At 51.1% G+C, this 27,067-nt stretch overlaps 1 protein-coding gene across 1 annotated transcript in view; it reads left to right on the top strand.

Annotated features, from left to right (window-relative positions):
• Positions 1–27,036, top strand: part of LOC134416232 (phosphofurin acidic cluster sorting protein 1-like) — a 54,832-nt gene extending 27,796 nt beyond the window's left edge. The window contains exons 2-24 of the mRNA XM_063152633.1: positions 6,917–7,004; positions 12,271–12,360; positions 12,671–12,796; positions 12,970–13,132; positions 13,274–13,365; positions 15,337–15,417; positions 16,192–16,251; positions 16,830–16,981; positions 20,814–20,907; positions 21,208–21,279; positions 21,567–21,697; positions 21,821–21,953; positions 22,064–22,168; positions 23,404–23,510; positions 23,787–23,941; positions 24,040–24,150; positions 24,238–24,340; positions 25,086–25,128; positions 25,220–25,262; positions 25,354–25,495; positions 25,579–25,802; positions 25,995–26,108; positions 26,200–27,036. Coding sequence (XP_063008703.1) covers positions 6,917–7,004; positions 12,271–12,360; positions 12,671–12,796; positions 12,970–13,132; positions 13,274–13,365; positions 15,337–15,417; positions 16,192–16,251; positions 16,830–16,981; positions 20,814–20,907; positions 21,208–21,279; positions 21,567–21,697; positions 21,821–21,953; positions 22,064–22,168; positions 23,404–23,510; positions 23,787–23,941; positions 24,040–24,150; positions 24,238–24,340; positions 25,086–25,128; positions 25,220–25,262; positions 25,354–25,495; positions 25,579–25,802; positions 25,995–26,108; positions 26,200–26,315 — 2,545 coding nt within the window. The 3' untranslated portion in view covers positions 26,316–27,036. The remainder of the gene's footprint in view (positions 1–6,916; positions 7,005–12,270; positions 12,361–12,670; positions 12,797–12,969; positions 13,133–13,273; positions 13,366–15,336; positions 15,418–16,191; positions 16,252–16,829; positions 16,982–20,813; positions 20,908–21,207; positions 21,280–21,566; positions 21,698–21,820; positions 21,954–22,063; positions 22,169–23,403; positions 23,511–23,786; positions 23,942–24,039; positions 24,151–24,237; positions 24,341–25,085; positions 25,129–25,219; positions 25,263–25,353; positions 25,496–25,578; positions 25,803–25,994; positions 26,109–26,199) is intronic.
• Positions 27,037–27,067: the final 31 nt, after the last annotated feature.

The following is a 27,067-nucleotide window of genomic DNA, read 5'->3' as shown; positions in this document are numbered from 1 at the left end:
CACTGGCTTTGGGTTTGGTCTGTCTAGGGACACATGGAAGGAGATGGGAAGAATAGTCATGTGGGAAAACAGGCTGCATTTCTTGGCAGGCAGAGCTGTAAGCTGTGAAATGCTTCCTAGGAAAGGAAAGGACGGGACATAACCTGGAGAGGTTTTGTTTTCTGTGCTTCATGCCTTAGGATTTCCTTTGTGAATGTCACTTGGGAATTGGGATAAATGAAACCTACTGCAATTTGCAGTAACAGGAGCCTGCTCTGGATGTAGCAGCAGGGCAGACATGTGCTACTGGCAGCAAGCTGCTGTCAGCCAGAATGTCTGTCTGATGGCAAGGAGAGGAATGCTGGTCGGCAGCAGGGCTGTAGTGCTGCACACCACCTCGTGTGTCTTGGCTGAGGGACCTGAGACACAGCCAGTATTTGGTGGCTCTGCCCTGGCTCCTTCCTTGCTGACCCAGGAGGGTGCTGTCATATTTTTTGGTCTTTGTCTCTTACTGTGTTACACTCTTTGGTGCAGCTTGCTTTAGTTGCCCATCTCGGGCTGCAGCAGAGTGACAGGAGTGTGCTGGCAAGCCCTGAGTGCTCTGCCTCTCTGTCCCTTCCCCGAGGGGAAGCTCTCAGAGCAGGCTGGTGCTTTCCTCCCAATCCATCTGTAACTGGTGCGCCTACCTGCATCTGCAGAGCCCGATGAACTGCTGCTGTCCCAGTTCATTGCTCTGTTTGCTGGCAACAGGGACTTGGTTTCTGAAAGTGGAGTAGGTCTCTCCTCCCCTCTGTGTCATCGGGGGTGTCTCATGCAAGCACCACTTGGGGCTCGGGGAGGAGCTTGCCTTCAGGGAGCTGTGGCACATTTCGAAATGTGTTTTGTGTGCTCTTCCCTTGACACCTCGATAGTGGCTTCACCTGGCCACTATCCGAGGTGAGCTCTGTGGATGGACACCCCTGTGATCAGTCACATCTGCTTTTACAAGCTGCTCCATGCGACCTGCCACTCTGCAGAGCATCCCGGTGTCCCGGGTTTGTGTGCAGCCCGGCTGCCTTCTGCCCTCTAGCGGGAGCGTGTTTGGGAATAGGCGCTGCTCCAGTGTTTGGCGGGGTACAGCAGCATCGGGAGCGTCCCGTGCCTCTGAGCCCCATGGAAATTCTGGCATCTTTCCAGAAGGCCAGTCTCAAAGTTTAATATCATCTTGAAGGGAAACCTGAGCTGTCAGAATCAGGAAAAATATTGAAAAGCAGCTAAACTGACACTATTTAAGGTTTAGTCCATGTCTGTGAATCTAATAAAGGTGGTGGTGCTGACAAGGATGCACAGAGGGCCAGTGCTGGGAAAGGTGGATGTGTTCTAACATTTGTAGGTGGCATAGAAACTACAGGAGGACCCAAGGTTGGAGAAATCAGTGCAAATGTCCAGGGAAACAGTCTTGTCCAGAGAATGAGCTGCCACTCAGGAGTGGTTGGTGAGCCTGGGTTGAACAGCCCAGGATATCAGCAGGAAAAGAGAGGATTTCATGGGCTTGACCCTTAACTTGTGGGTAAGGCCTGGCTCTGAGGCACAGAGCAGGGCTGGGCAGTGACTCTGGATGCACTCTGGGCTTTTCCCCTCGCTTATTCCAGCTGCAGGGAGCACCACGCCAAGAGCAGATTCTCCAGACGCTGCACATGAGTTGAAACACTGTTTTGTTATTTGGATGAGATTTTCTTTGGACTAGTACTTGCTTATAATAGTGTTTATACATACTTTTGAAAAAAATCTAAAAGCGTATTTTTATACATATGCATTTATACAGGTAAGAGGGTGGTAAACATACAAATAATATTTGAAGGCTTCCTCCAGAATGAGGACTGTTGTTGTTGCTCTTAAGAAAATTTTATTAGTTCTGTTTATACATGGAGGGCATCACCTGTGACCCAGTTTAGTGGCACAGTCAGAGCAGCAGAAAACCTTCTTGCTTTTCAAAACAATATTAGCTTTTTTTAACTTTGGGAGCACTTTCTTTTTTTTTAAGGAGGAAGCTATGCACAGAGTACTGCCCAAGCAGGAAATTGTTGCATAATGCTTTATATTGCCCCTTCAGTGAAAAGGAAAGCAAAAAACTACTTTTTGTTGTTGAAAAGCAAAAAAAGAAGTAGATAAGAAAATGCTTTCGTGTCCTCTTGCTGTGGTCTCTAGGAGGTAGAGAATTAGGTCCATTAAATCTGCAGAGAATTTTGACACTTTTACTGCAGTGCAATAAAAATCTTGAGTGAATTTTTCTTGGATAATATGTATATGATTTGGTATAACAAATAGTGATAAGAATGCTTGTAAAATAGACCCTCTACATCTGTGTATTGCTCTGGCAAAAAATGGGGACACAATGCAGCTCTGGCCAGACTTCAGCTGTATCAAAGTTAAAATGTTTAGGATTTATTTTGTAGAAAGGGATAGTGAGCAATAGACCCAGGAAGAATAGAGACCATAATTAAGCTCCCATGTGTGCTTACAAAAAAGCAGATATGAGGATTTTTCAGAATTGTGGGATTTCATCAGCTGTGGTGTCCTAGGTTAGGGGAATTGACTCAGCCTCTGACAGAGGCAACCAATAATGAAAACACAAAACTTGTTGTACTAAAGCAATAAAATGATGTCTGCTCCTTCTCTTGGGCTCCTGGATTATACAAACCCCTCCAATCTGGATGCACATGAAGTAAAGATAGTGGAGTGATAGTGCAGAAATTGTGACTGCACCACAAACCAGTCACATTATTCCACTAAACTTAATTCAGTTGCACTGGGAAAACCAGCCTGTAGTAAATCACTGTCAGCAGCAGCAACAATATTGGAGAAAGCTGCCTCTTTATCCTGGGACATCCCATAACAGTCCATGTTCCACGTGCAGTGGGAAAACTGTAGACAGTGTGTGACCCAAGCTCTATTGCCACAGTGGGTCATGTACACACATAGGTATGAGCTGAGCCTCCTAATGGCAGATAACAGCATCTTAAAAGGATGTGACACCTTGAATTCAGCAGCTCTCACACCTCTGCCTGATGATTTGAATTTGAATATTGTGTTAATCTTTGGGCCCCTCACTACACAAAAGACACTGAGGTGCTGGAGTGTGTCTGGAGTTGGTGAAGGGTTTAGGGAATTAAGTTTATGAGGAGTGCTTGGGGGACCTGGGGCTGTTTGGCTTGGAGAAAAGGAGACTCAGGGTGACCTTATTGCTCTCTACAACTCCCTGAAAGAGGGTACTGAGCTGGGGGTTGGTCTCTTTTCCCAGGTAACAAGTGACAGAACAAGAGGAAACAGCCTCAAGTAGCACCAGAGCAGGTTTAGATTGGATATTAGGAGAAAGTTCTTCACTGAAAGGGTGGAGAAGTGGTGGAATCAAGTGTTGGAATCAGCACCCCTGGAAATATTCAGAAAACAGGTGGATGAGGCACTTGTGTGTAAATGGGTTACAAAGTTAGTGGTGAACATGGTCATGCTTTGTTAATGGTTTGATGTTCTTAGAGGTCTTTTCCAACCTTAACAGTTCTGTGCTTCTCTGATGGAGAATATCACCATTGTGATGCACATTTCAAGTAAACCACAGCCTGATTTAACTGGCATTCTCTTATATTACCCAAATCTAGTTCTTTTTGCAGGTATTTTGTCCTCCTACCTGCAAGGACACTGTGGTGAGCCAGGTAAAGCAATAGAAACAGAGCCACTCTTAGCAGGGGAGCAGGATTCGTAGCCTTGGCACATGCAGTGTCCTGGGAAGAGCAGAAATGAGTTAACATCTCTGTGGACTCCCAGTATGTTTTTGGAGTTTGTCAGGCAGCAGGAATTTTATGGAAAGAATGGGGGTTCTTCACATCAGCAGAACAGAGTATCCATCCCTTGGAGAGGAAATATTCAATTTGTTAGAATTAGTACAGTTACCTGTGGTCCTGGATGGTCAGGCAGGAAAGCTTTCTTAACAAAAATAAACCACTGTATGTCCTCTGTGACCTCTTGAATGGATGCTTTTGCAAACAACCGCTGGAGGCAGTGAATTTCACAAAATGCATGTTTATAAGAGCTTTCCTTTTCAAGATAACTACAGGCCAGCTTGGTGAAAGCACAAGTGTTTCAATCAAACTTCAGAGCAAAAGCTCCAAATTTAGTGAGGGAAAGAAGGCAGCATTTTTTAAGATAATACCAGGGAACAGTGAGTTCCTCTCCCCAGTAAATGGCCAGTAGAGGGGTGTAGGAGTACTGAGGTTGCAGGGGCTGTCAGACTGCCTTGTTGGAGCTCATTTTCCTTGTTGCTGTCAGTCCTTGTTGCTATCAGAATGTTACACAGACATATTTACCACGACTCAGTATAGCAGAAATCCCTGCTGCAGTTCCACACCTCAAGAACAGTTGCTACTTGTTCTGTTTAATTATAGGAGTAAGTAAATCCAGATTTATAATTTGTCTACCAAAAAGTGATTTTCAGGGATCACACTGTGATCAGTTCTGGACAAAACCATGGGGTAGTTGCCATGGAATCTGGCTGTAACGTTCAGAGCAGCATCTGATCACTGTGGATTGGTCCTGTCCTGTGGATATCTGCAGAGATTAGTGTGGGACCCTCTGCTGCCCTGTACTGGACACTCAGCACTGATGTAAATCTGGGTGATGCAGGGATTGGTTAAGTAACAGATCAAAAGAGGATCATCAGGGACAGCCAAGCTGCTTAAAAATTGTGTGCTCTTGTGCTGCAAGTACACTCAGACTCTAGAACATGCATGTTAATCCCTGTGGGAAGGATGGTGGTATTTTAGAAAGCACTGTTTGGAGAAGGGCTGGAGCTGCAGGGTGCAAGCTGAACCTTTGAGTACCTTCTGTCTTTGAGTGCTGCAGGGAGGGAGAGCACAGGGTGGAAGGGGGGAATCACCTTCTGGCACGTGCTATGGAAAGGACATGGGGCAGGCTACAGCATCTCTCACTGTGTAAAATAGATCTTGGGGCTGGAGAGGGATAGAAAGAGAAGAGTGCCTTATCAGAGATGAAAGAGCTGCCCAAGTGGGCAGAGCTGACCAGCAGGCATTCGTTCTTCCCCTGGAAAAATTACCAGGTACTGCCTCAGAGAGGAGCATGAAGAGCTAATGAGTGAATTAGTTTTTGATAAGAAATGTGTTTCTAAAGCAAGAACAACTGCCAGGTAGAATTATAACCTTTCCACATCCTCCAATTAAGACTGAATATCCTTATGTAAGTTTCAGTCTTTAAGAGATAACTTTTCATGCAGGTAACTATCATGACTAAATTAGTGCTGCAAGGAAAGTTGGAGTACATGTGCTGTCCTTGTCCCACATGTTCAAGCCTCTTTTCTCTCCATGGCTGGTCCAGCAGCAGTCACAATCATCACTGGTTAGTGGTGCTTGTTAGCTAAGTTCAGCCTCTTTGCAAGCTCTCCTTCAGTACATCTGCTGGAGTGGCTGTGCCCCTTTTTCTGGTGAGAATTCAGTCCCCCTCTCTCTGCCAGAGGTGCCTCTTTGTCTTTGGCCTTGCTCCCCACAGCTCACCCCTAACCATGCCTAAGTCTTTCTGGGGAGGAAGAAACCTGCCTCAGGTAATGAGGTTTCTCCCTTCCTAGAAGCAGAGGCTCAGAGGGGAAGGGTGGACAGGGACCACTTGTTACAGTGCTGGAGTGCACCGAGGATGAGAGCTTAGGGTCTGTGCTCTGGGTTTTGGCTGAAATAATGCAGCCATCTGGCCAAGGAGTGTGCAGAACTCCCCTGCACACCCAGCTTCCTGACTTCTGGTCTCTACCAGGAGGGACCAGAACATGAAGGGCAGAGCAGCAGGGTTGCAATCACGGTCCAGGAAACCTTCTGCACAAGCTAAAATTATTTTAGAAGGGAGGACAGGGATATGGTAGGAGGTGAGTGCTTGCTAAACCCTAAACCTGTCCTGCAGTTTGGCTCTGTCCTTCCCTTTTTACTGTCATTCCATCTCTGGGATTGTTCTACATGGCTGCTGTGCATCACCATAGCAAGAGCAGGTTTTTCCTTTAAAAATAAATAAAGCAGGTATTCAGACAGCACAGTGTGTCAGACAGAAAGGTATTTGGTAGCAGCCAAATCTGTTCTCCAGGGAGGGTGGCCTGACTCTCAGGTCCAGCATGCTGATATCCACACAAGTCCTGGGAACCGGAGTCTGCAGCAATGCAGCCGTGGAGCACAGAGGGTAACTTGGAGAACATCAGCGTGCTCTTACTGCTGGTGAAGCCTGGCAATGTCTGGCTTTGCTCCCTGACACAGAGCTCCTTGCAATAGTGTCTGTGGGAGTCCTGCTGCAGGCTCCTAGGCAGGAGACAGAGTGGCTGGCTGTTCCTTTGAGCAGTGAAAGTAGCTCTTCTCACTTAGCCTCAGGATCCTTCCTAGCTTTTTCCTGGAAGTGCCACTTACCATGCTGAGTCCCCAGGATTTGAGCTTGTCGGGGTGGCTGAAGCTGTATGAAACCTCCTGTGGGGCTGCTTCCCAAGCCAGCTCTGTGTGGTACGGTGCAAGAGGAGAGCTGAGTTGTGATGTCTGCATGGGAACATTTGCCTTAACTAAGTCCAGGATAAGGGTGGATTTAAGTGCTTTGGTTTATAAATAAACAGTGCAGTGGCCAAGGTAGATTTAAACAGAGCTGGCAACAGCCCTGCTTGGGAAGGGATCTCTTTACCACATGGCCTGCAGTTGGACTTCCTGTTGCATGCTAATCCCTTAAGCCTGCTTTAGCTCTGTTAATTTTCCCTCTTTCCTTTTTTCCCCGACGGGCTGTCTCGGTGGCGCGTGAATGCCGGCGTTCCTAGGCCAGGCCTGTGCCTGCGACTGGGCCAAGCATCCAGGCTGCCTTCTGAGCACTGGGTGCCATGTGGCAGGGCCCCAGGGATGGTGGTGCCTGAATGTGTCCCATTCTCTCTGTCTTACAGGCTCTGCAGTCTGCGCCTGAAGAAGCTCACAGTGCTGAAAGAGCTGGACAAAGAGCTGAGCTCTGTGCTTATCGCTGTGAAGATTCAGGTAGGCTCCTCTGCTCGCTGCTGCCTGATGGCAGCGAGCCAAGCCCATCCTTGTGCCCTCTGTGAAGTGCTGGTCTGCATGTCCCTTGCCTAGTGCCACCAACCCCTCTGTCTCAGTTAGCATGCTCAGGGATGTTTTGGCTGTCAGGCAGGTGGGAACGATGCCCCAGGGACAGCAGCAAGACACCTGGTGCTGCCTTGTACTGGGAATGAATTTGGTTAGACACTGGGACAGAATCTGTCCTGCCTCCCTGCCTGCCTCTGCCAAGGCCCTCCTCTCAAATTGCTGGTTGGAGTTTGTCATCCCACTGTTCCCTACCCTTTAAGAGAGGGTCAGTGCTGGATGGTTTCCAGCAGTGCCTTCCATCCAGATCACTCCCTGGGGAATGAAGGGTGGGAAGGGAATGGTGCAAGGGATCAGCATCTTTGTGCAGGGTGTTCTGCTGATATTTGTACCCTGTCTGATCTCTAATATCCCTTCCCTTTCCCTGTGCATCCCTGCTAGGCCTGGTACCTCTACTGTGAACCAGGCAGAAGGGAGGGGAGAGGATCTTTGTCACCAAGGGGACAGGAATTTACCACCATCCTGATATGTGCGATCCCTCTACCCTCTCTGCTGCTTGTGGTAGAGAGATGTGTTCCTGGGTGTGCAGGCACATCCTTTTCACCTGCCAAAGGACAGCATGGAAGCAAAATGCATCTTGAGCATGCTGTCCTGGCCACAGCTTCCCTGACCCAGCTAGGGTGCTGGTGTCCTTCCTTCGTTCTTGTCAGCTGGCATGACAGCAGCTGATCCCGCTGAAAGCACTGTGGGTCGGCAGCTCAGCAGCTTTGTGCTCCCACAGAGCTCTCTGTGCTGCACACATTAGGATCTAAATCCTGGATTAATGCTGGAAGCTGCAGTATTAGTGGAGCTCTGGGAGCTGGAGTTGCCTTCATGGCAGATCTGATTCACTCTCACAGAAGAAACTGAAGGCAAAATGTGTGAAGCCTGGGGCAGGGAGTGAGGACAGTAGGAGAGGCTGTGGTCCACACACTGTTGGTCAGTGTCCCACTTTGTGGCATTTCCATCACTGTATGTATGGTGTCATTCAGGAGAGCTGAAAGCCCTGGAACCCCTGAGACCTGTGCCCTTTTGGAGCAGGCTTTAGCAAGGAACCAACCTGAGAACAGAGAGCTGCCTGGCTGGGCCACAGCTGACAGCAGCACAGGACTGGGGGGCTGGCAGCCAGCTGGGAGCTGTGGGTCCTACTTGACTGTGAGAGCTGGAGTGGTCCCTGACTTCTCTCCTGCACAGTCAGCCCAAGCTGAATGTGCTTCTCTGCACTGGGGAGCCTTGGGTTCTTGTGCAGCCCACTTGTGCCGAGTGTGCATGTCCTCAGCTACAGCCCTCACAGGCTGCAAATGTGGGACTGGGGAGGAGACAGTACAGTGTGGGACTCCAGCTCTCTCAGACCATCCCCATCCCTGCCACAGGCCAATCTTGCACCTTGATAGCAAAAGAAATTAATAGGCCTCAGCAGTTTGAAGCCACAAAGCCGCCTTGCTGCAGGGTTTCTTTTCCTGTTAGGGAATGGAGGCTGCATTCAGGATTGAATTTAAACATGGGCACCTCCTCTCTGCATGGTCATGTAGCTGTGGCTTCCTGCAAAGCTGAAGAGAACCAGGAGAATGCTTTTACCTACATTACCCCATGGCTCAGCATTCCTTGTGGGGTGGGCTAAGCTTGTGTGCCTCCCCAGGCTGCTTTCCACCTGCCTGGGCAGCTGCCTTGGCAGGGTTTGGGGCTGCTGGAAGGCAGATGGAGGCTGTGGGCAGCTCCAGCACAGCGTGCCTACAGAGTGGCCTCAGATGGATCCATCCCTCCTGCTCCTCTCCTAGGTAACAGATGAGTCACACTAGTAAGAAACTGTTTGAAGGCTTTCCAGGGAGCATTCCATCTTTTGGATGGAAACAGCTGATGCACAGAATTTATAAAGGACCTGCAAATTCCCAAGGGGGAAGCTGGGGACTAGAGGAAAGGGAAGCTGTATTTCTCTCACTTCAGTAGTAGTTCTGTTAGGGTCAGGAAGTTGCTGCTCTGAAGGGCAGATTGCATGGAAATAAAGCTCTGACCCTGCCTGAATGGAGCTGCCACCCAGGCAAGAGCTCCTGTGCTGGAGACAGCCTGCTTAAAAAATGTGCATGACCCAAAGGACAGTGTAAAGCCTGTCCAGAACTCCTGATCTTCTTCTCACAGTTCCCTTCTTGTCTTAAAAGACAGCTTCCAAGGGTGCCATGTGCTGCTACCTGCTCCTTCATCTGGAAATACCACAGTCAAGGGGAACTTTCTATGTCTACAGAACTTACCCATTTCCCAGAGGTGATTTGAATATATAATGTTCCATGGATTTGAGTGAGATAAAGCCTGAACTACTGTGAAAAAGGGGATTTGCTCTCATTCACTTGAGTGGTTTTTTTAAACCTTTGTCCCTTGTTATTTGTTTTAACAGACTGGAGCCATCACAGAGCATTTCCTTCTGTGTTTGTTCAGTGTGACACTAAGAGATTTGGATGTGCTGGCTCAGCTCCATACAGCTGCAGATACCTGCCTTGGTATTGCAACTGATTATGGCATGGAGGGAAACACAGTATTCCCTGTCAGCAGAGAGACTGAGGCTCACAAACACCCTGTCTTGAGCCATGAATAGAGGAAACAGTCAAAGAAAAAGAAGAAAACAAACCCCAGCACTCCCAGAACTTCCAGCTCCTGTGACAGGTGCTGTGGATGCAGATCTCCCTGCATCTGCCTGCAGGATATAGCTGGTGACTCAGGTTCAAGCCTTGGTATTGTTGTAGAGAGATGATATTGGCAGTCACTGTGTAGGAGACAAGAGTGTGTGCTGTGATCTAGGCCAGGCTAAAAAGGTTGTTTGCCTCTGCCAGGCCTGCCTGCTGCCCCAACCCTGCTGCCTGAAGGAACTTGGGCTTTTTTGGTCTTTCTTACTATGCAGTTTATGCCTCAGTCATTACCTGTTTGTAATGACTTGTAGTGTTTCTCACTCCTGCCCGAGCAATCCTAGCTAAACCCTAAATTTGTTTATTAATGGATTGTTCTCTCCCAAAATGTGCATTCAACTTGAATTCTGGTGTTTTGCTGTCTGCCTAGTCCAGTACCTGTATTAGTTCTCTCTTTTTCCAGATGTGGTGTGCTGCTCTAGCCTCAACCCTCTTATAAACCACACCAACCAGGACAGATTTACACCTGAAATTTGGGGTTGTACCTTGCAAACCAGACCTGTGTATTGTAGTGAAAGCTCCTGTATGTTTTCAGTTCTTAGGCAGTAAAAACCTATGACCACCTCTTGTCCCTATTGCTTTTCCCTTCCTTGACACTCTGTCATCCATTTTCACTGTAACAGTCTGATATTAAGTTTTTCTGTAGTATTCATAGAGATACTCAACTGTTCTGCAGAGAAATTGGTTTTACCTGACATCACTCAAGTTACAGAACAGCTGAGCTACATCAAGTGTTCAGTGCCATGTCCAGTTGAGGTTTGAATTTCTCAAAGGATGGAGAATCCTCAGTATTTCTCTGTCCTTGCACTGTGATAATGAAGCAGCCTATGTCCCAGTCCATGCAATTCCACCTGGGTGTGCACTGGCATTTCACCGAGGGATAGGATTCACCTGGGATTGAGGCTGGGTATGTAATTCCTTAGTGGTAAATGACAGTGAGGCACAGGACAGCAATGTTTATGAAGCAAACCATCATTTCCTGAACACACCACTCAGGATATCCTCACCTTTTCTTTGCCATCAGTCCTTCCCCAGAAATAGCATCTTCAGGAAGAGTAATTGCACTTCTACTTGTGTTTGGATGAAAGAATAAATCTTTGGTGGTTAATTGCTCTGCAACAAAGAGCAAATGGTGGATGTGCTGAAGTAAATGGTCACTGTCATTGTGACTGCCTATGATCTGTTATCAGAAAAGAGTTCAGGAAGGGTCACTGTGTTCTTGGCCAGGAAAGCTCACAGATGGTGAAGGGGATGAGCTCCACCTCCTCTCTTCCGTTTTAGGAAGACCTTTTTGCAGGAAAGCCTTGCTCCTGGCACAGTCTCTGGGAACAGCATTGCAGGCAGCTTTTGGGAGGATCTGTGGGTTGTGCCACCCTGCAGCCAAGAGGACCTGGTGCATGCAGACAGCAATTTTCTGCCCCTGAGTCATTCAGTGTGTCTGTCAGAAACCAAGACAGAGAGATAGCAGAGATAGGGCAGAGGTAAAGGAAAGAGTTGGAGTGGGAACATGGTTAGAGTGCCTCTGTTCCTGCCCTTCTGGTAAAAACCATTTCTATATGTAAAGACTGTTGCCTGAGGAGAAGACTAGGATGGAGTTTTCTGAGACACAGCTGAGCAAGCAGGGGGACCCCTGTTCTCCTGGACATCCTGACTTAGTCCAGCAGAGCCATCCTGCTGCTATGCTTAGACAGGGATCTGCACTGGGCCTGTCTGCTTGGGGGAGAGATGTCTCCAGGACCTGGCCAGGCAGGGTATTGGGACCCTTTCCTTTGCCCTGCCTGGCTCCCTCTGGCTTAGATTGTCCCTCCACAGCCTGGTGTGACGGTGTTCACAGGGGTCTGAGGATCAGGGAAGAGATGAGGATCTGACTCCGTGTTTCAGAAGGCTGATTTATTATTTTATGATATATATTACATTAAAACTATACTAAAAGAATAGAAGAAAGGATTTCATCAGAAGGCTAGCTAAGGATAGAAAAAGAAGGAATGATAACAAAGGCTTGTGTCTTGGACAAAGAGTCTGAGCCAGCTCACTGTGATTGGCCATTAATTAGAAACATCCAACATGGGCCAATCCCAGATGCACCTGCTGCATTCCACAGCAGCAGATAATCAATGTTTACATTTTGTTCCTGAGGCCTCTCAGCTTCTCAGGAGAAAAAATCCTAAAGAAAGGATTTTTCATGAAAGATGTCTGTGACACATGGGAGTGTCCCTGCAGGTGCAGAGAGCCAGATTAGGCAGGGCAGGTGAAGAGCAGGTGCTCCCTGGCAGGTGGGCAAGGAGAAGGGGCAAATGGCAGCTCAAGGGGTGCTGCAGGCTTTTGCAGAGTGTTGATAGGCATGTGAAAGGTGGCTCTGCAAGGTGGAACAGAACGGAGTCAAGGCATTCTCTCTTTCCTTGTGGACTGTGATCACCATTGTCTTGTGTGTGTGAGGCAGAGGAGTCTGTGGTTGAGCTCAGTGTGTGTATCTGTTAATCTCATTCCAGGGTTCAAAACGAGTCCTGAGGTCAAATGAATACATCCTCCCACCTGGGGGCCTGATGGAGACCGAGCTGGAGCTGACCTTCTCACTGCAGGTACCTGGTCCCCTGGACTCCCTTACCTGGCATTTTTCAGCAAGCACAACCTTGGGGCTAAGTGTGAAAGGCACATCCTCTGTGGAAGAGCCTGCTGTGGTTGGCCAGCTGCTCCATTGCTCCGGGGATTGTTTGCTGGGCATTGGGGTTTGGAGGATGATGGGTAGGTGCAGGTGGCCTTTGAGGGGCACCTCAGAGCTCAGCAGGTCAGATCCTGCTGTACATCAGCATTGAAGAAGAGTTTTCTACCTGTGTGTCGTGCTGAGCCTTGCCCTCATGCTGCCATTTTCTGTGTGCTTCCCTTGCCCAGTACCCACACTTCCTCAAGAGGGATGGCAACAAGCTGCAGATCATGCTGCAGCGGAGGAAGAGGTACAAGAACCGCACCATCCTGGGCTACAAGACCCTGGCAGTGGGAATCATCAACATGGCTGAGGTACAGCGTGCTGGGAGCAGGGGGGAGTCCCACACAACCTCCTGTGCCAGCTCTGGGCAGGGTCTCATTGCTGTGAGAGTTCTGGCTTGTTGGCTGGCTGTAATACAGAGAGGGTGGGCTGCCAGCTGCCATTGTGTCACCCTGTCATGGAGCTTGTCTGTCTGTCTGTCTAGGTCATGCAGCACCCAACAGATGGTGGGCAGCTCCTGGGCCTCCACAGCAACATGAAGGACGTGAACATTCGAGTGGCTGAAATCAGCATCTACTCTCTGTCCAGCCAGCCCATCGACCATGAGGATGGGAACGTCCCCTCAGGTCCTAAAATCAAAGCTTCAGGTGTGTTCAGTGCTCAGAGCTGCAGGCAGACATTGGGGACACATTTGGGTAACAGAGTGTGTCCCCAGCACTGCCAGTGCTTTCCCTGGAGCCATGACAGGCACCATGCTGAGCTGGGGCACTTGCGCTGTCTGCTTTCAGATCGCTCCCCAGACATTGATAACTACTCTGAAGAAGAGGATGACAGCTTCTCCTCAGAACAGGAAGCCAGTGATGATGCTGTGCAGGGTCAGGTAAGGGAGGCCTGGCAAAGATTCTTTATGCCTGGTCCTGTTTCTGAGGCAAGAGTCAGACATTGAGGTTCTTGATCATCCTGAGCTCTCTCATCCCACTGTAAACATTTGGCATTGTTTCAGAAGGCTGAGAGCTGTAATACCTCACAGCAAAAAGAAGGTTGACAGCAGTGGTCTGCTGTCAAGTCCATTGTAAGGCAAGGGACTTTGGAGAACCATAGAGCTCATCTGTCTGTCTCTGGAGCTGTCTGGTCTGCAGCAGAAAACCCCTGCTGAGCTCTCTCCATCTTGCACCATGATTTTCTCCCTTCTCCCTGTGACACCAGGTCAGAGACTCCTCACTGTCTGAGAGAGAACAGGGATTTTAGGAAGAAGTAGTTCTGAAAATGATCAGAGGTGACAGAGCCATCCCAGCCCTGTGATGAGATGTGTCACTGCTGTTTGCTGTGCTGTACTCAAGGCTATGGAACACCTTGTGGAAGTGTGCTGATAAAGCACAGGGACAAACCCCTGGTCAGACTTGTTGTGGTCTGAGGGTAACTGAGGTTATTGGGGCAGATCAGAGTGAAGCAACACTGGATGACCAGTGTTTATAAATATATATCTATATGACAGGTTTATTTCAGAACAACTTGGTTGCAATGGGACGGAGCTATGTGGCCATTTTGGTTATTATTACCCATAGGAATACAACGGTATAAAAGTGTAAAGATACCACTTCAGAAAATATAACAGAAAAAGAAAGAGAGGTGAAGAAACAATAAGAGTAGATAGTGGAGAGGGAAGACATCACCAGCTGGGGATTCAGATTTGATTATTGCTTGGTTGAGGTGATGGTTGTAGTCTTGCTGGGGGAAGCCTCAAACAGGGAGTTCAGTGGTTAATGTGCATTCAGGTTTAGGTGGGAATGCCCAGGTACCTCCACTGGAGTGGGGACCTTTACACTGTCTAATGTAACACTGTGGTTTATGTGCAGTCCTCAGGTGAAAGGCCTCAGGAATGAGTCTGGGGTGCTTGGGGTGGGTAGGGGGGTGGTCTTTGATAGTTTGGCACCTTCGAAGACTTGAGAGTTCTCTCTCACTTCAGTGTAGTTGAGCCAGTTATGCCACATCAGAAGGGATGAATACCTTCAGGCCTAAGGGAGGGGGAGATGGGGGAGGAAGTTTTACACCTGAGCCAGTTGTGTAAGGGAGGATATTGGTCTGATGAAAAGCATTATCCCGTCCAGCAGGGCCTCTTGTGGCCTCTTCCTTTATCTGGCTCAAAACCCAGCTTGTTGCTAAACTGAAGTTGGTTTGTCCTGGTCAATCTCTGGTGATGGGTACTCACCCCTCTGCACCTGGGCTGTTCCTAGGCAGATCAGAGGCTTCTCCACCACACATCCAAAAATTCTCCTCCTCCCCTTCTGTTTGGTGGGCTTCAGCAAAGCACACCTGCTGCTTTTGGTTAATGACAAATGGCCATTTGTTCAAGTCATTAACCATTATCACCATTATCATTTCAGTCTCTCACAAGGGTCCTCCAGATTACCTGTCCCATCATGCTGGGTTAATACAGCAGGAGCCCATGTCCCTGGGAGTTGTGCATATTGTTATATTGTTAAGGCTAATCACTGGAAAAAATGTTTCTTTGTGATTCCTGTGCTCTCTGAGCTAACTCTGGAGAGGGGAGAGCAGGAGAACAGGGAGGCAAATGGGTCCTGAGGAGGCTGTGTCTCCTCTTATCTTGCTGATACATTCTTCTCTGAAGGGGCCTGGGGATAGAAATGCTGGGGAAGAATGTCTGAAGGGGAGCAGTGCTAAGGAGAGAGAAGGAGATCCATAGAGAGAGGTAGCAGAAAAAGACAAGATTTTGGGAGCAGAGTGGATCAAAACTTTTCAAAATGGAGGGCAGATGTGAGTCAGGAAAATTTTAGGAGATGCTGCTCCATGAACACAGTTGTTCTAATGTACTGTGACTTTTTGCCTGCAGGATCTGTTTGATGAAGAGGATGACTTGAGGAAAACCAAGAAGTCCAGGAGGAAAATGAGCCGAACCACATCAATTGGCAGAGTAACATCAGCATTTACAGCATGATCAAAGGGATGGAAGGGATTCACTTTCTCCCCTCTCTGAAGGCAGTGAGGGGTGTTGGGAAGGGGAGATGCTGGTGCAGAGCAGTGGAGAGGGCCCTTGGCTCTGAGAAGGAGCAAAACTCTTGCCATTAATGAGCTAGCTTGTTGCTCAGAGCTGTATCCCAGTTCATGGCCTGTACTGTGTTCAGCCTGGCTTTGTATCAGTGGTGATCTGTGTGCAACAGAGTTTTGACTTGCTACTGTCACATGGTCTCCTTCCTTTCTTGAGGAAGAGGAGGGTGGGCACAAGGAAAGCTGAACTATTAGCACTCCTCTGCATGTCTGCAGAAGGGAGGAGCTGCTCTGCCAGACCCTTGCTCTCCAAACTTCTCATCCCTGTTGACTTCAGCCCTGCAGATCCCTGGCCGCCTTCTTCCTGAGTTTGTTCCCCATCTTTTCTTGCTTGAAGGCAGTATTGTTCAACCAGGTGGTCTGGGGAGAAACAGGATTTAAATGAAGTGCTAATTCAGCCTGTAGCAGGGAAAGTATGAATCCTTGCATCCTCCCTCATGCCCAGACTGTGGCTTCTTGTGGAGTTCAGAGGTAGTTTCAAGTCCTACAGCAAATTTAGAGAGAGAGAGAGAGAGCAATCATAGCTGACCTTGGACCTCTGGACAGCATGTCCAGAGAGAATAACCATGGCCTGTATGTTAGCTTGGAAGGTGGTTTGATGGTTTTGCTGATCTTTTTTTCTTCCTTTCTTTTGTTTTAGCAACCAAACTTCAAGCAGAAATTTGTGGCTTTGCTGAGGAGGTTCAGAGTGACAGAAGAGGTAAGAAGCAGGAAAGCTGCCCCATCTGGCAATGTCACCTGCAGATGTGTAGGTGTCAGAGTGCAGGTTCCCACTCACTGGGAGCACAGGGTTTGTGAGCTCAGGGATGTGCCAAATGTGGTGTGAGACATGGCAGAGACTGGGACATGGCTTTTCCAAAGCCTTCTGCCTCAGGAAAGCAGCTCTGGGCCTTGTGCTCAATTCAAAAAGCACCTTCCTGTTGGGGAAAGGTGCCCAGGGAAGAAGAGTGCTGACTCTGCACCAGGAGCTGGCATTGCAGGGCCAGTCCTGTCCAGTTAGACTGAGTGCAGGCTCACATCAGCCTGTGCATGGCTTCTCTTGGCTGACAGCCCAGGCTAAGTGTGTGCATAGCCAGTGAAGGTCCTCCCAGGTGTCCTAACTGCCAGCAAGTGTGAGGCTCCTCTGGATGTCATGGCACCCTCCTTTGGCCCAATGACAATGTCACTGGATGTGCCTCCCTGAGGTGGGAACAGTGCCATGGTGTGCCTCATGACTGACAGGCAGCTTGTGCATGGAACTCCATATCTCCTCACTGCTCTCTGGGCTTGGTCCCACAGGTCCTGGACTCTGACCCTGTAGACCAGACCCAGGAGGTGGAAGAAGACCTGGGCTTGCTCTATGACAGCCTGGAAGAGTGCAACAACAGTGACAGTGGCCCGGAGATGGAGGACAATGAGAGTGTGCACAGCACACCCAAGCCCACCCTGAGGTAAGGGTGGCAGGGAGTCCATGGCCAGCAGCACAGCCTGTGGGACCTGGAGAAATGGTCTCCAACACCTTTCTGCTGCTTGGGCTAATGCAGGCATTGTCTTGTCCCCACTCCCATTGCCATCTGCTATTGGCACTTCTGGCTCCTCAATTAAAACTGTCCATTAAATCTGATTTCCTTCACATTTAGTCTCATTTTTCTGCCAGCCCAGCATCTGACACTGATCTGCTGGTAAAGTCCTATTTGATCTAAGCCCCAGCTGCCCCCAGCTCTCATATCTTTCTGCCAACAATCCTGGTGTGCTCTGGGCTCTCCACACTGAAGCATGCCTGTCTTTTGAGCCCTTTGTGACTGCTTGGGCCAGTCCCTGTGAGATGTGCATGCTGTGTTCCCACCCTGTGTGGAAATGTGATTGGCAACCAGCAGTGCTGCTCCTCACCCCATTCCCCAGGCACTGGGGACTTGCTCTGCCAAGAACTGCTGACTTAGCACAGGAGTCTCCAAGATCCTGCAGGGAAACCAGGCTTTGCTCCATGTCATCTGTGCTCACCTGGCCTCTCTGCTCATGGCTTTTGTGCTCTTGTGCTGTCTTTTTGTGAAAAGTTGTCTTTTGTTGTCTTTTACTTGGCTGCATCATAGTGCACTTGTAGTCAAGCCAAGCTCACTTGGCATTGTTGTTTCTATGGTTTTATATATAGATTATAGGATCATAGAATGGCCTGGGTTGGAAGGGACCTGAGAGATCATCTAGTGCCAACCCCCCTGCCATGTAAAAAAAAAAAAAAACCAACCAAAAAATAAACCAAAAAAATCCTCCCATGTATATATAGATTAAAAATATTATTTGGTTGGTATCCCCACTGAAGGTACTTAGCAGGAATAGCAGGCCACAGGCAACCTGAAATTAAATCTGCTGCATTTTGGAACCCATAGGCCACTTGGGAAAAAACAGAAGCATCATAGAAGTTGTATTTTACACAAACCCACAAGTTATTGTGAAGGAGACAGCAGGCACATGGGCAAGCTGCTTAAATTATCTGCTTGGACTCCAAAAGGAGTTTCACATGGTCTCTCCTCAAAGGAGACAAAGGTGCTGTGGGAGAAAAAGGAAAGTCTTTCTGTGGTCATATAGTGGTTTATGTGTATAGACTGTGTGAAACTGTAAGAAAAGTCTATTGAGAGTATTTAAATGTAAAGACAGACCTCCACCCTGGTTCTGCAAGTGCCTACTTGCAAACATCTGATCACTGGAACAGCTTTCCAGAGTGAGTGCTGGTTTGTGCTGGTGCCCACCATTACAGTTCTTCCTGGAGTGTTTGGTGCTATTCCTGAAAGGACATCCTAAAGTGTCTCTGGTGCCTCAGGTTCTGGCAGCGCTGAATGTGTATACCTTGATTTCACAAGGGAATACTTCACAAAATTCTGGGACTGTATTTTTTCTAAGGAGATGTGGAAGCTGCCTGCCAAGGTGTTTCATGTAGACTTCATGGTTCCCAAGTGCTATGTAGCCTTCTCAGGGGGTAAATCAGAGCCCAGCCTGTAAATTTGAGGTGATCCTCGCGTTGGATTTCTTGTCGTGGACAGCCTTGCTGGACACTGTAAACATCTGTGTGAAACAAGGAGGGCACTGATGGTGTGCAGCCCTCAGCAGTGGGAAGGGGCTGGTGCCCTGGGTTGGGCCAGTGGTGCTGAGAGCTGATCCTTTTGATCAGCCAGGGGTCACACAGCTCCAGTTTGCTCCTCACTGGGGCAAAACTGGAGCTGAGGCTGTTACAGGATCTCAATGAATGAGCAAATATCTTCATAGATGACTGGGAAAATGGGTGGGACAAGGGAGGCTAAATTCATTTAGAACAGGAGGCTGTGCAGAAGGACTTCACCTAAATCTCAATCATGCCTGTAGGAGGAGAGCCTTAAACTGCAGAGCAGGAAATTGCAAAAGGGCTCTGTGCTTAATGTGATGTCCTTGAGGGGTGAAAGCTTCTGAATTGCAAGTGAGAGAGGGCACAAACAAACACAGCTTTCATGGGGAAGGGGGAGACAGCCTGATTTAAATGGAGTGTTGAAAGCCAGAGGAAGTATAATATAATCTAGACACATCCAGTGCCTAAGAAAAACGAGGGAATGAAGATACCTCTTTGTGATGCCAGTGGCATGAGGGGTATGTCACATTCTGGTGGGGTCACTTGGGACAGTATAGAGGAGTATGGAAGAGATGCTGGTTGAGGGGTGATCTATCAGAAAACCTACATGTTTTTCTGGTCTGACTCTTAAGTTACTAATGTAAACTCTATGGGTTGAATTTCTGGCTGGGAAAGGCAAGTGTAGAGTAATGACTGCACAGAGGGGTGACAATGCCTGAGATTTTGTAGCAGAGGATGGAGGGGAAGAGACAGAGGAAATATGTTGGTAAAAGGAGATGTAATTTATATACCAGTGTGTGGCCTGGAAAAAATGTCCTACCAGGGCACTATTGTGACTCTAAACCTGAAGCAACCTGGTCACAGAGCCAGTGAGGGGAAAATCAAGCCTTGACTTTTCCCAAGCAGTGTGTAAACACTGCTGCTGAAAAGCTGCTATGTACAGGAGCCATCATTTATTTACAGAGGTGGAATGTCCTTTCAGGAGCACTAAAACCTGACACACACTGTTGTCCCTGGCACTACAGTGTGCTGTACACAAATGAGGAAGCATGCTAGAAGGAAAATAAAAGGAGCAGGCAGGATGAGATATCCTGCAGGAAACTGCAGGTAAATCCTGGTGAGAAAAGTAGAAAACAATGGAAACACACTCTGATAGAGTACTAACAGAAGAACTTCTCTATATCTTATGCCTCAGTGGCCATCCCTGCAAACCTGCAACCTCATGGCCCTATCTGCACACTCTGCACACCAGGAGAAACATTTCCTGGGAGTTAATGAGCACATACACAAAGCTTAGAGGGAAGCTAGCTCTGATCTCCTGCAGCAAAGTCACACATTGCAGGTGGATTCTGGTTGCTGTGAAGGTCCTGGGAAAACTGGCAAGTGAGATCCCAGTGATAGACTCCACTTGTTTCCTAAAGAGTGGGCTTGGAGCAACCCACAGGCTGTGAAAGGGGTCCTTGGCAAAGAAATCATGTATGGAAAAAGGGTAAGCAAAGGTGGAAGCTTGCACTGTAGTGGTGTAGACTGTCCTGGCTTCCCCAGGAATGTTCCTGTGTGAACTATGGTGACTTGAAAACAGGACTAGGAGCTGCACTATGCAACTCTACCAAAATGTCAGCCCAGAGACCGAAAACTTGGCAAATTTATGTATTGTGCTACCTGAGGTGTGATCCTGTGTGCAGTAGTGAGACCTTCAGAGCCTTGGGAAGGGGAAGGAGAATGCTGCAGTTGGAAGTGTGCAGCAGGCAGAGACAAGGAGCAATCCCTGGAAAAGGGGAGGCAGAAGGGAAGGCAGCAGAAGTCTGAGGAAGCAGAGAGGTTTAGGGACACTCTGAAATTGTGGTGTTAACAGAGACTATACCAGTGAGCTGGGGCAGAGTGGCAGCTCCTCATCTGCCCTTCAGGGGTAGGGGATCACCTGAGGCAGAAGGCACCAGGAGCCCCTGCCCTGAGCTCCCAAGGTCACAGGGGCACTGCTGACAGCTCTGCTCCTCAGCTGTGCATCACCCACACACCTGGCTGTCAGGCCCTGTGTCCCACTGAGGACCTCTCCACAGAGCTCTGTGCTTGGGACGGGCTGGTGGGGGTGTGCTGGGGTCATGGTGACTTTGTTCCTCTCTTATTCCTGCCTTTTTCTCTCCCGTCTGTCTGTCTGTCCGTCCGTTCGTCTGTCTGTTTCTCTGCAGGCGTTTCTTTGAGGGAGTCTCTCATTCTGGTTCCCAGACTGAGATCGGCAGTCTGCACAGCCAGAAAGGGCAGGATCAAGAGTCGGGCAGCCCTGTGAGTTACACCTCCACCACCACCTCCTGCCCCTGTCCCTCCCCAGCCAGCCCAGCACCCCCACAGCACTCTGAGACCACAGCTCCTGCCTGGGGCTGCTCCTTTCCTTCTTTCCTCCTCTTCTTCCCAGCACAGGCAGGCAGGTAGCGATGGGGGACATCCTCTGGGGCCGCTCCCAGAGATGCCCTGGGGCTCCCCTGTGGGAGCTGGTGTTCTGTGAGGACAGGCACGGGTCACTCACTGGCAGCTGCCCTGCACAGGGTGCTCCATCCTGCTCTGACCCCATTCCCTGTCCCCCAGGACGAGGCAGAGCAGCGGAAGCCAGGAGCACAGCGATCGCAGGAGGAGCAAGGAACGGAGGTCCCTGCAGTGGTGAGTCCAGGCTGTGGGATGTGGAGCTCTTTCAAAGCTCAGCTTGCTTTCTGGAGTACCAGGGGTGCCCACCAGGCTGGGAGCAGTGCTTAGGAAGATGAGTAGATTGTGCTGGAGAGCAGCAAAAATTGAAGGAGTGTTAGGGTTTGCAGGACATGGACCCTGCAGCCTTGGCTCTCTGGGAGGGCCACCAGGCTTCTCTTGATGATGGGCACCCATGGGTGCAGGGCTGCTCCTTGTTGGAGCTAGGAGAGCAGGGTGTGTGAAGTGACTCTGTTGGCCCTCAGGAGCTGACATCAGACGAGTCCTGTTCCCGGCTGACTCCCACAGAGGCTGCCATGAGGGAGGGCAGCATGGACAGACTGCCCCAGCTGGCCTCTGGGAGCAAAACCGAGCTCCCCAGCGCCGTGTCCCCCAGGTAAGGCAGCTGTGTGCCCCCTCCCAGGGCTGAGCAAGCTCACACTGGCTCCCTGATCTCAGATGGGGTTGGTGGAGATGAGATTTCCTCAACAGTTTTGCCTCTCCTGCTTCTCCTTCACAGCAAGGCAGAGAGCAAGCAGCTGTGGCGTCCCCGCAGCACCTCCGTGAAGGACAGGCAGAGCTCCAAGGTACAAGGTGGCCGTGCCAGCAGCCTGGACAGTGAGAGCTCTCCAGACTCATGGCATAACACCCAGGTGAGCCCATTTGGAGGTTTCTCATCCAAGAGCTGCCAGGCCTTCAGCCCTGGGTGGTGTCCAGGGTGGCTGAGTGGGGTTGGTTAACCTTTGTGGTGCTGCTGTCCCAGGTGCCTCGAAAGTCTGTTTATGATCAGCTGAACCAGATCCTGGTCTCAGACGAGCAGCTCCCCGAGAGCATCGTGCTGGTCAATGTTGCTGAGTGGCAGGGGCAGGTGAGTGGGTGTGATGGGAGCTGTCAGCAGGGTGGGTTCTCCCAGACATAGCAGGGCATCCCAGGGAAACTGTCACAAGTTGTGCCCTCCTCTCCCCCAGTGTGGCCCTTCCTTCAGGGAGACAGTGCAATTACAGGGTGCTGAGTCACATACACAAGAGTCAGGTGTGTCTTCTCCATCACACAGCATCACTGGATCCTCACAACATGATCAGTCCCAGAAAGGCTGGCTAGCAGACTGTGCCTTAGGCCCTCACTGTTTGCTCCTGGCTCCCATGGGTCAGAGCTTTGTTGGGTTCCCTGAGAAAGAGCTCCCTTCCTCTGTGGGCATGAGGCCCTGGGAAGCAGCAGAGGTATTTCCCACTGAGAGATGGAAGAGTGTCACCTCCCAGGGAGCATGGACTCCATCATCAGAGCAGGGTGGGGTGTGAGGACAGGCCCAGTCCCTGACAAACAAACACTTGCCTCCCCCATAGCTGGAGCTCTAAAGCCAAAGGTGAGCAAGGAAATGCACATGTGTGCAAACATGCAGTTAGATAAAACACCTGTGAGACCCCTTCAGGATGCTGCAGCAACATCTGGCATCCAGAAAGGGGTGCTGGTAAATTTTGAGACAGAAGAAAGGGCTTAGTGAAAGGTGGTGAAGTCTTGACTCAGGCCATACATTCTTGGCTTGTTCCACTTGTCCTGGATAGGGAAAAAAGGGTCAGTGCCCACTCCCAAAATCAGCCTCCTTGTCCATCTTGGCTGCTTATTTTACCACTATTGAACTGCATGCAGACACCTGAAGAGACAGAAGGATTTTGGAGTGCCACAGTGGGAGAGAGAAAGAAGAGGGAATGAGTAGATGCAGAGTGAGCCTAGAGCAGGGCCCTGCTGTGGAATGGCAGAACTTAAATCAGACGGTCCCTGGACCAAACTGCTTATTTCAAGGAATACAGCCTGGTTCTTGGGACAGTTTTGCCCTTGCCATGGCGCTGCCACAACAGTGACTGCTGTGCTCAAAAGCAGGAGCAAGGGGCTGTCTGGCCCCTAGAGCAGAGCTGGGAGGAGCAGGGATGCTCAGGATGCTGCTGTCAGTCACCTGGTGGTGGTTTTGGCCTCCCTGCATGGCACAGACAGGGACCGGCATCCCAGCTGTAACCTGGGGGTACAGGGCTCAGGGCAGGCATGGGCTGGTGCTGGCCAGCACAGCCACGTTCCAGGGTGCCTTAACCTGAGCTCTCTCCTTGGCAGTACGTGAGTGAGCAGCTCCAGGCGCACAAGCAGTTGGTTGTATCCACGTGCTCCGTGGCAGACATCCAGGCAGCCTTCAACACCACTGTCTCCCGCATCCAGCGATTGTGAGTAGAGCTTGGGCTCAGCATGGTGGCACTGGATGGCTTCAGAGAGGGGCTGGGCATGGCCCTGGCTCCCCAGGGTTCGTTGGGGGTTGTGGACAGTTTACACTCTGCGGAGAGTGGGGGGTCCCAGTACTGCTTTTGCCCATGGCAGTGCACACCAAGCTGGATGTTCTCAGCAGTGGGTTTTTGTCAGCTGGCCTGGCAGACTGTGTTCCCTGGGCCACTGCTGAGCCACTGCACATCCCTCAGGGTCTCCTTTTCCTCTCCCTTTGGCAGCTGTAACTGTAACTCCCATATGCCTCCCCCGGTGAAGGTGGTGGTGGCAGGGGACCAGAGCTACCTGAGCGTTGTCCTCCGTTTCTTTGTGGAGCAGCTGGCCAGCAAGACATCTGACTGGCTCAACTACCTTCGCTTCCTGCTCGTGCCACTGGGTGAGAGCCACGAGGAGCCCAGCCCCAGGGCAGGGCTGTCCTCTCCCACCTCCCCAGACTCCCCTGCCTGAAGCCAACACTGCCCTTCTCCCCTGCAGGCTCTCACCCTCTGGCCAAGTACCTGGCCTCGGTGGATAACAAATACAGCACTCTCTTCCTGGACACGGCGTGGCGGGAGCTGTTCAGCAGGGCTGAGCCTCCCACTGCAGGTGAGGAGTGGGGCAGGCTGGCACCAGCAGTGCCCTGAGGGACAGCCCAGCTGCCATGGAGGTCCTCATGGCTCTTTGTGCCCGCAGACACTGTGGACATAGCAGGCCGTGTTGCCCAGTTCATCGCCGGAGCCAGCCTCTCTCACCAGCTACCCATTTCTGAGGCCATGCTGACCTACAAGCAGAAGAGGTGAGTGTGGCCCCAGGGTGCCTGTCCTCCCTCATGCAGCCCCGGTCTGGGATGTGCCCAGGACAGGAATGAGGGACACGGGACAAGTGAGCGAGGCCCTACGTTGCAGTGAGGAGCAGCGTGGTGCTGAGGGAAGCTGGGGTCCCTCAGCACCATTCCCTGCCACCTCCCGGTGTGCTTGGCCCCTCCAGTAGCTGTGACTGTGACAGCCCCAGTGGCGGGGGCCAGCTGCCAGGGCTGGGATGGGCTGGGTGGGGCTGCAAGCTGGTACTGTGCTGTCCGGGGGTTGATGCTCGTGTTCCAGCTGCACTCTCACCTCTCCCTTCTCTTGGTTTCTGGCACCCAAGGAAGAGAAGTCTCTATTTTGATTTTTATATCAGGTATTGGCTTGTGCTTGCTGTGCCTCTGCCTGGCCCCTCCCTGCCTTTCCCCATGTGCGTCCATCCGTCCCTCTTGCTGTGCAGAGGAGCCGTGACCCCACAGAGGGGCAGGGCTGCCCTCCCGCATGCAAGCCCTTTCCCAGCACTGGAGGGGACAACTCCTTGCCTCCTTGTGTAGTGTGCCCTGTGCTGCCGTGTGGGGGACAGGGGGCCTCATGGGAGGGAGGGCAGAGGAGATGGTCCTAGTGGGTGTGAGCCAGCAGTGAGCCCTGCAGTGCAGGGCTGCCTGGGCACGAGGTCAGCAGTCACACAGCAGTCGGTGCTCCGCACACCCAAACCCTGACCAGACTCTCTTCCTTCTGCAGCCCCGACGAGGACTCCTGCCAGAAGTTTGTCCCCTTTGTGGGGGTGAGTGAGTTGAGGGGCCAGCAGGGGCTGAGGGGAGAGGTGCAGTGCACAGTCCTGCTGATGCTGGGTATCCTCTGGTTTCTCTTTGCAGGTGGTGAAGGTGGGCCTGGTGGAGCAGTCCTTCAGTGCCTCCGGTGAGTCCCTGGCAATGCCCAGCTCTCTTTTCCACAGGCGGGAGGCTCTTTGTGTCTCCCAAACCCTCAAACCCACGCTTTTCCTCCCCAGTGGACTCGGATGATGCCACAGTCTGCACCCCCTCCCTGCTGAGCTCAACACCAACCCCCAGTATATCTGTTCCCTATGGCAAGGAGACCATCTGCACCCCGCCTCCCTCTCCGTCCGTCTGCAGCAGCCTCTCGGGAGCTGGGTAAGGAAACCAGGCCCCCTCAGCCTGGGACAGGGGAGCAGGGGCACCACCTGTGTGCTCCATGTGCTGCCCCTGTTGCCCAGGTCTCCGAGCCCTGGTGTGGAGGTGATGGGCCTGCAGGTGGATTACTGGACAACCCAAGGGCCGGAGAGGAAGAAGGAGGGTGACAAGCGGGAGACGGGTATCAAGAACACCCTCAAGAGCAACTTCCGCTCGCTCCAGGTCAGCCGCATCCCCAGCACCGGGGAGCTGGTGCCCCCCAGCACCATGGCCATGACCGTGGTCACCAAGGAGAAAAACAAGAAAGGTAACCAAGCCCACTCTGGGTGCTCTCTGCCTGTGGGGCCACAGTGCTTTGTGGAGAGGGTGGGGGAGCCTGCAGGAGGGCAGGGCTGAGATGTGGCCCAGCAGGGCTCAGTCAATGCACTGGGGCAGGGGCTCCCACTTAGGGCCAGGTGGGGACATCCTAACATTGGTCCTGTGTGGCCTTGGTCCCCAGTGATGTTCCTGAGCAAGAAACCAAAAGAAAAAGACTTGGAACCCAAAAGCCAAGTCATCGAAGGGATCACACGCCTCATCTGCACAGCCAAGCACCAGAACACCATGTTACGAGGTGAGGGCAGGTACCAGCCCCTTGGGGCTGTACTGGGGCAGCACAGGCTGGCTGTGGTAGGGCTGTGCCTCACTGCAGCCTCTCCTCTCAGTCTCCATAGATGGGGTGGAGTGGAACGATGTGAAGTTTTTCCAGCTGGCAGCACAGTGGCCAACACACGTCAAGTACCTCCCTGTGGGCATCTTCGGCTACTCGAAGAGTGTGTGAGACATTGGGGCATCCCTGGAATGGAGCTGCAGTGGGTTGCAGGAGACAGGGAGATGGACATGCTCTTGTCCCCATCTCCTGCAGACCAGTCCCTGCCTGCTCAGTGGGGGGGGATACTGCACCTGCACCCTGTGGGCCAAGACCCGTGAAGGTGAGGCCAGTGAGACCGGGTCCATGCACCCTCCAACACCAGCCAGGACACCATGCCATCTGCCTCCCATGTCCCCCAGCAGCAGCCTGGGACAAGGGTTGGCACCAGCCAGCCAGCAGGGCCCCAGGATGGGCTCTGGGCCCCACTCTCCACAGATGCACCTGCCAGGCCAGCCCTGTAGCCAGCCAGGGTCCCAGCTGGGCTGGACCCAGGCAGGTTCCCCAGTGCTGCAGCCAGCCAGACTGCTCTGTGCAGGGGCAGGTGCTGAGCAGGGCCCACCGCCCCTGTACCACCCTTGCCAGCCCCACTGCCAGCCTTGCACTGCTGTGCTGGCCCTGCCCTCTGCAGCACAGCCTCAGCAGCTTTTCCAGTCCCCCTGCAGCCCTGCTGCTGAGGCTGTCCTCTTCATCTCCCCATCCCTTCCCAACCAGCCCTACCCCAGGGTGCTGCCAGCTGGAGGTGTGGGGTGAGGGCACCTGAGTTTTTTTTTTACAAGATTCTATTTTTTTTAAATTTATTGTATGGTTACTTTTCGGGATTAATTTTAATAAATTAATGCTGTTACCATTATGGCAGGGTGTGTGTGTGTGTGTGTGCCCTC

The sequence above is a fragment of the Melospiza melodia genome, chromosome 3 (assembly GCF_035770615.1).
Source record: "Melospiza melodia melodia isolate bMelMel2 chromosome 3, bMelMel2.pri, whole genome shotgun sequence".
In the NCBI taxonomy this organism is placed as follows: domain Eukaryota; kingdom Metazoa; phylum Chordata; class Aves; order Passeriformes; family Passerellidae; genus Melospiza; species Melospiza melodia.
Note: the sequence above shows the minus strand (reverse complement) of the source record. Positions and strands in the feature narration are given on the sequence as shown.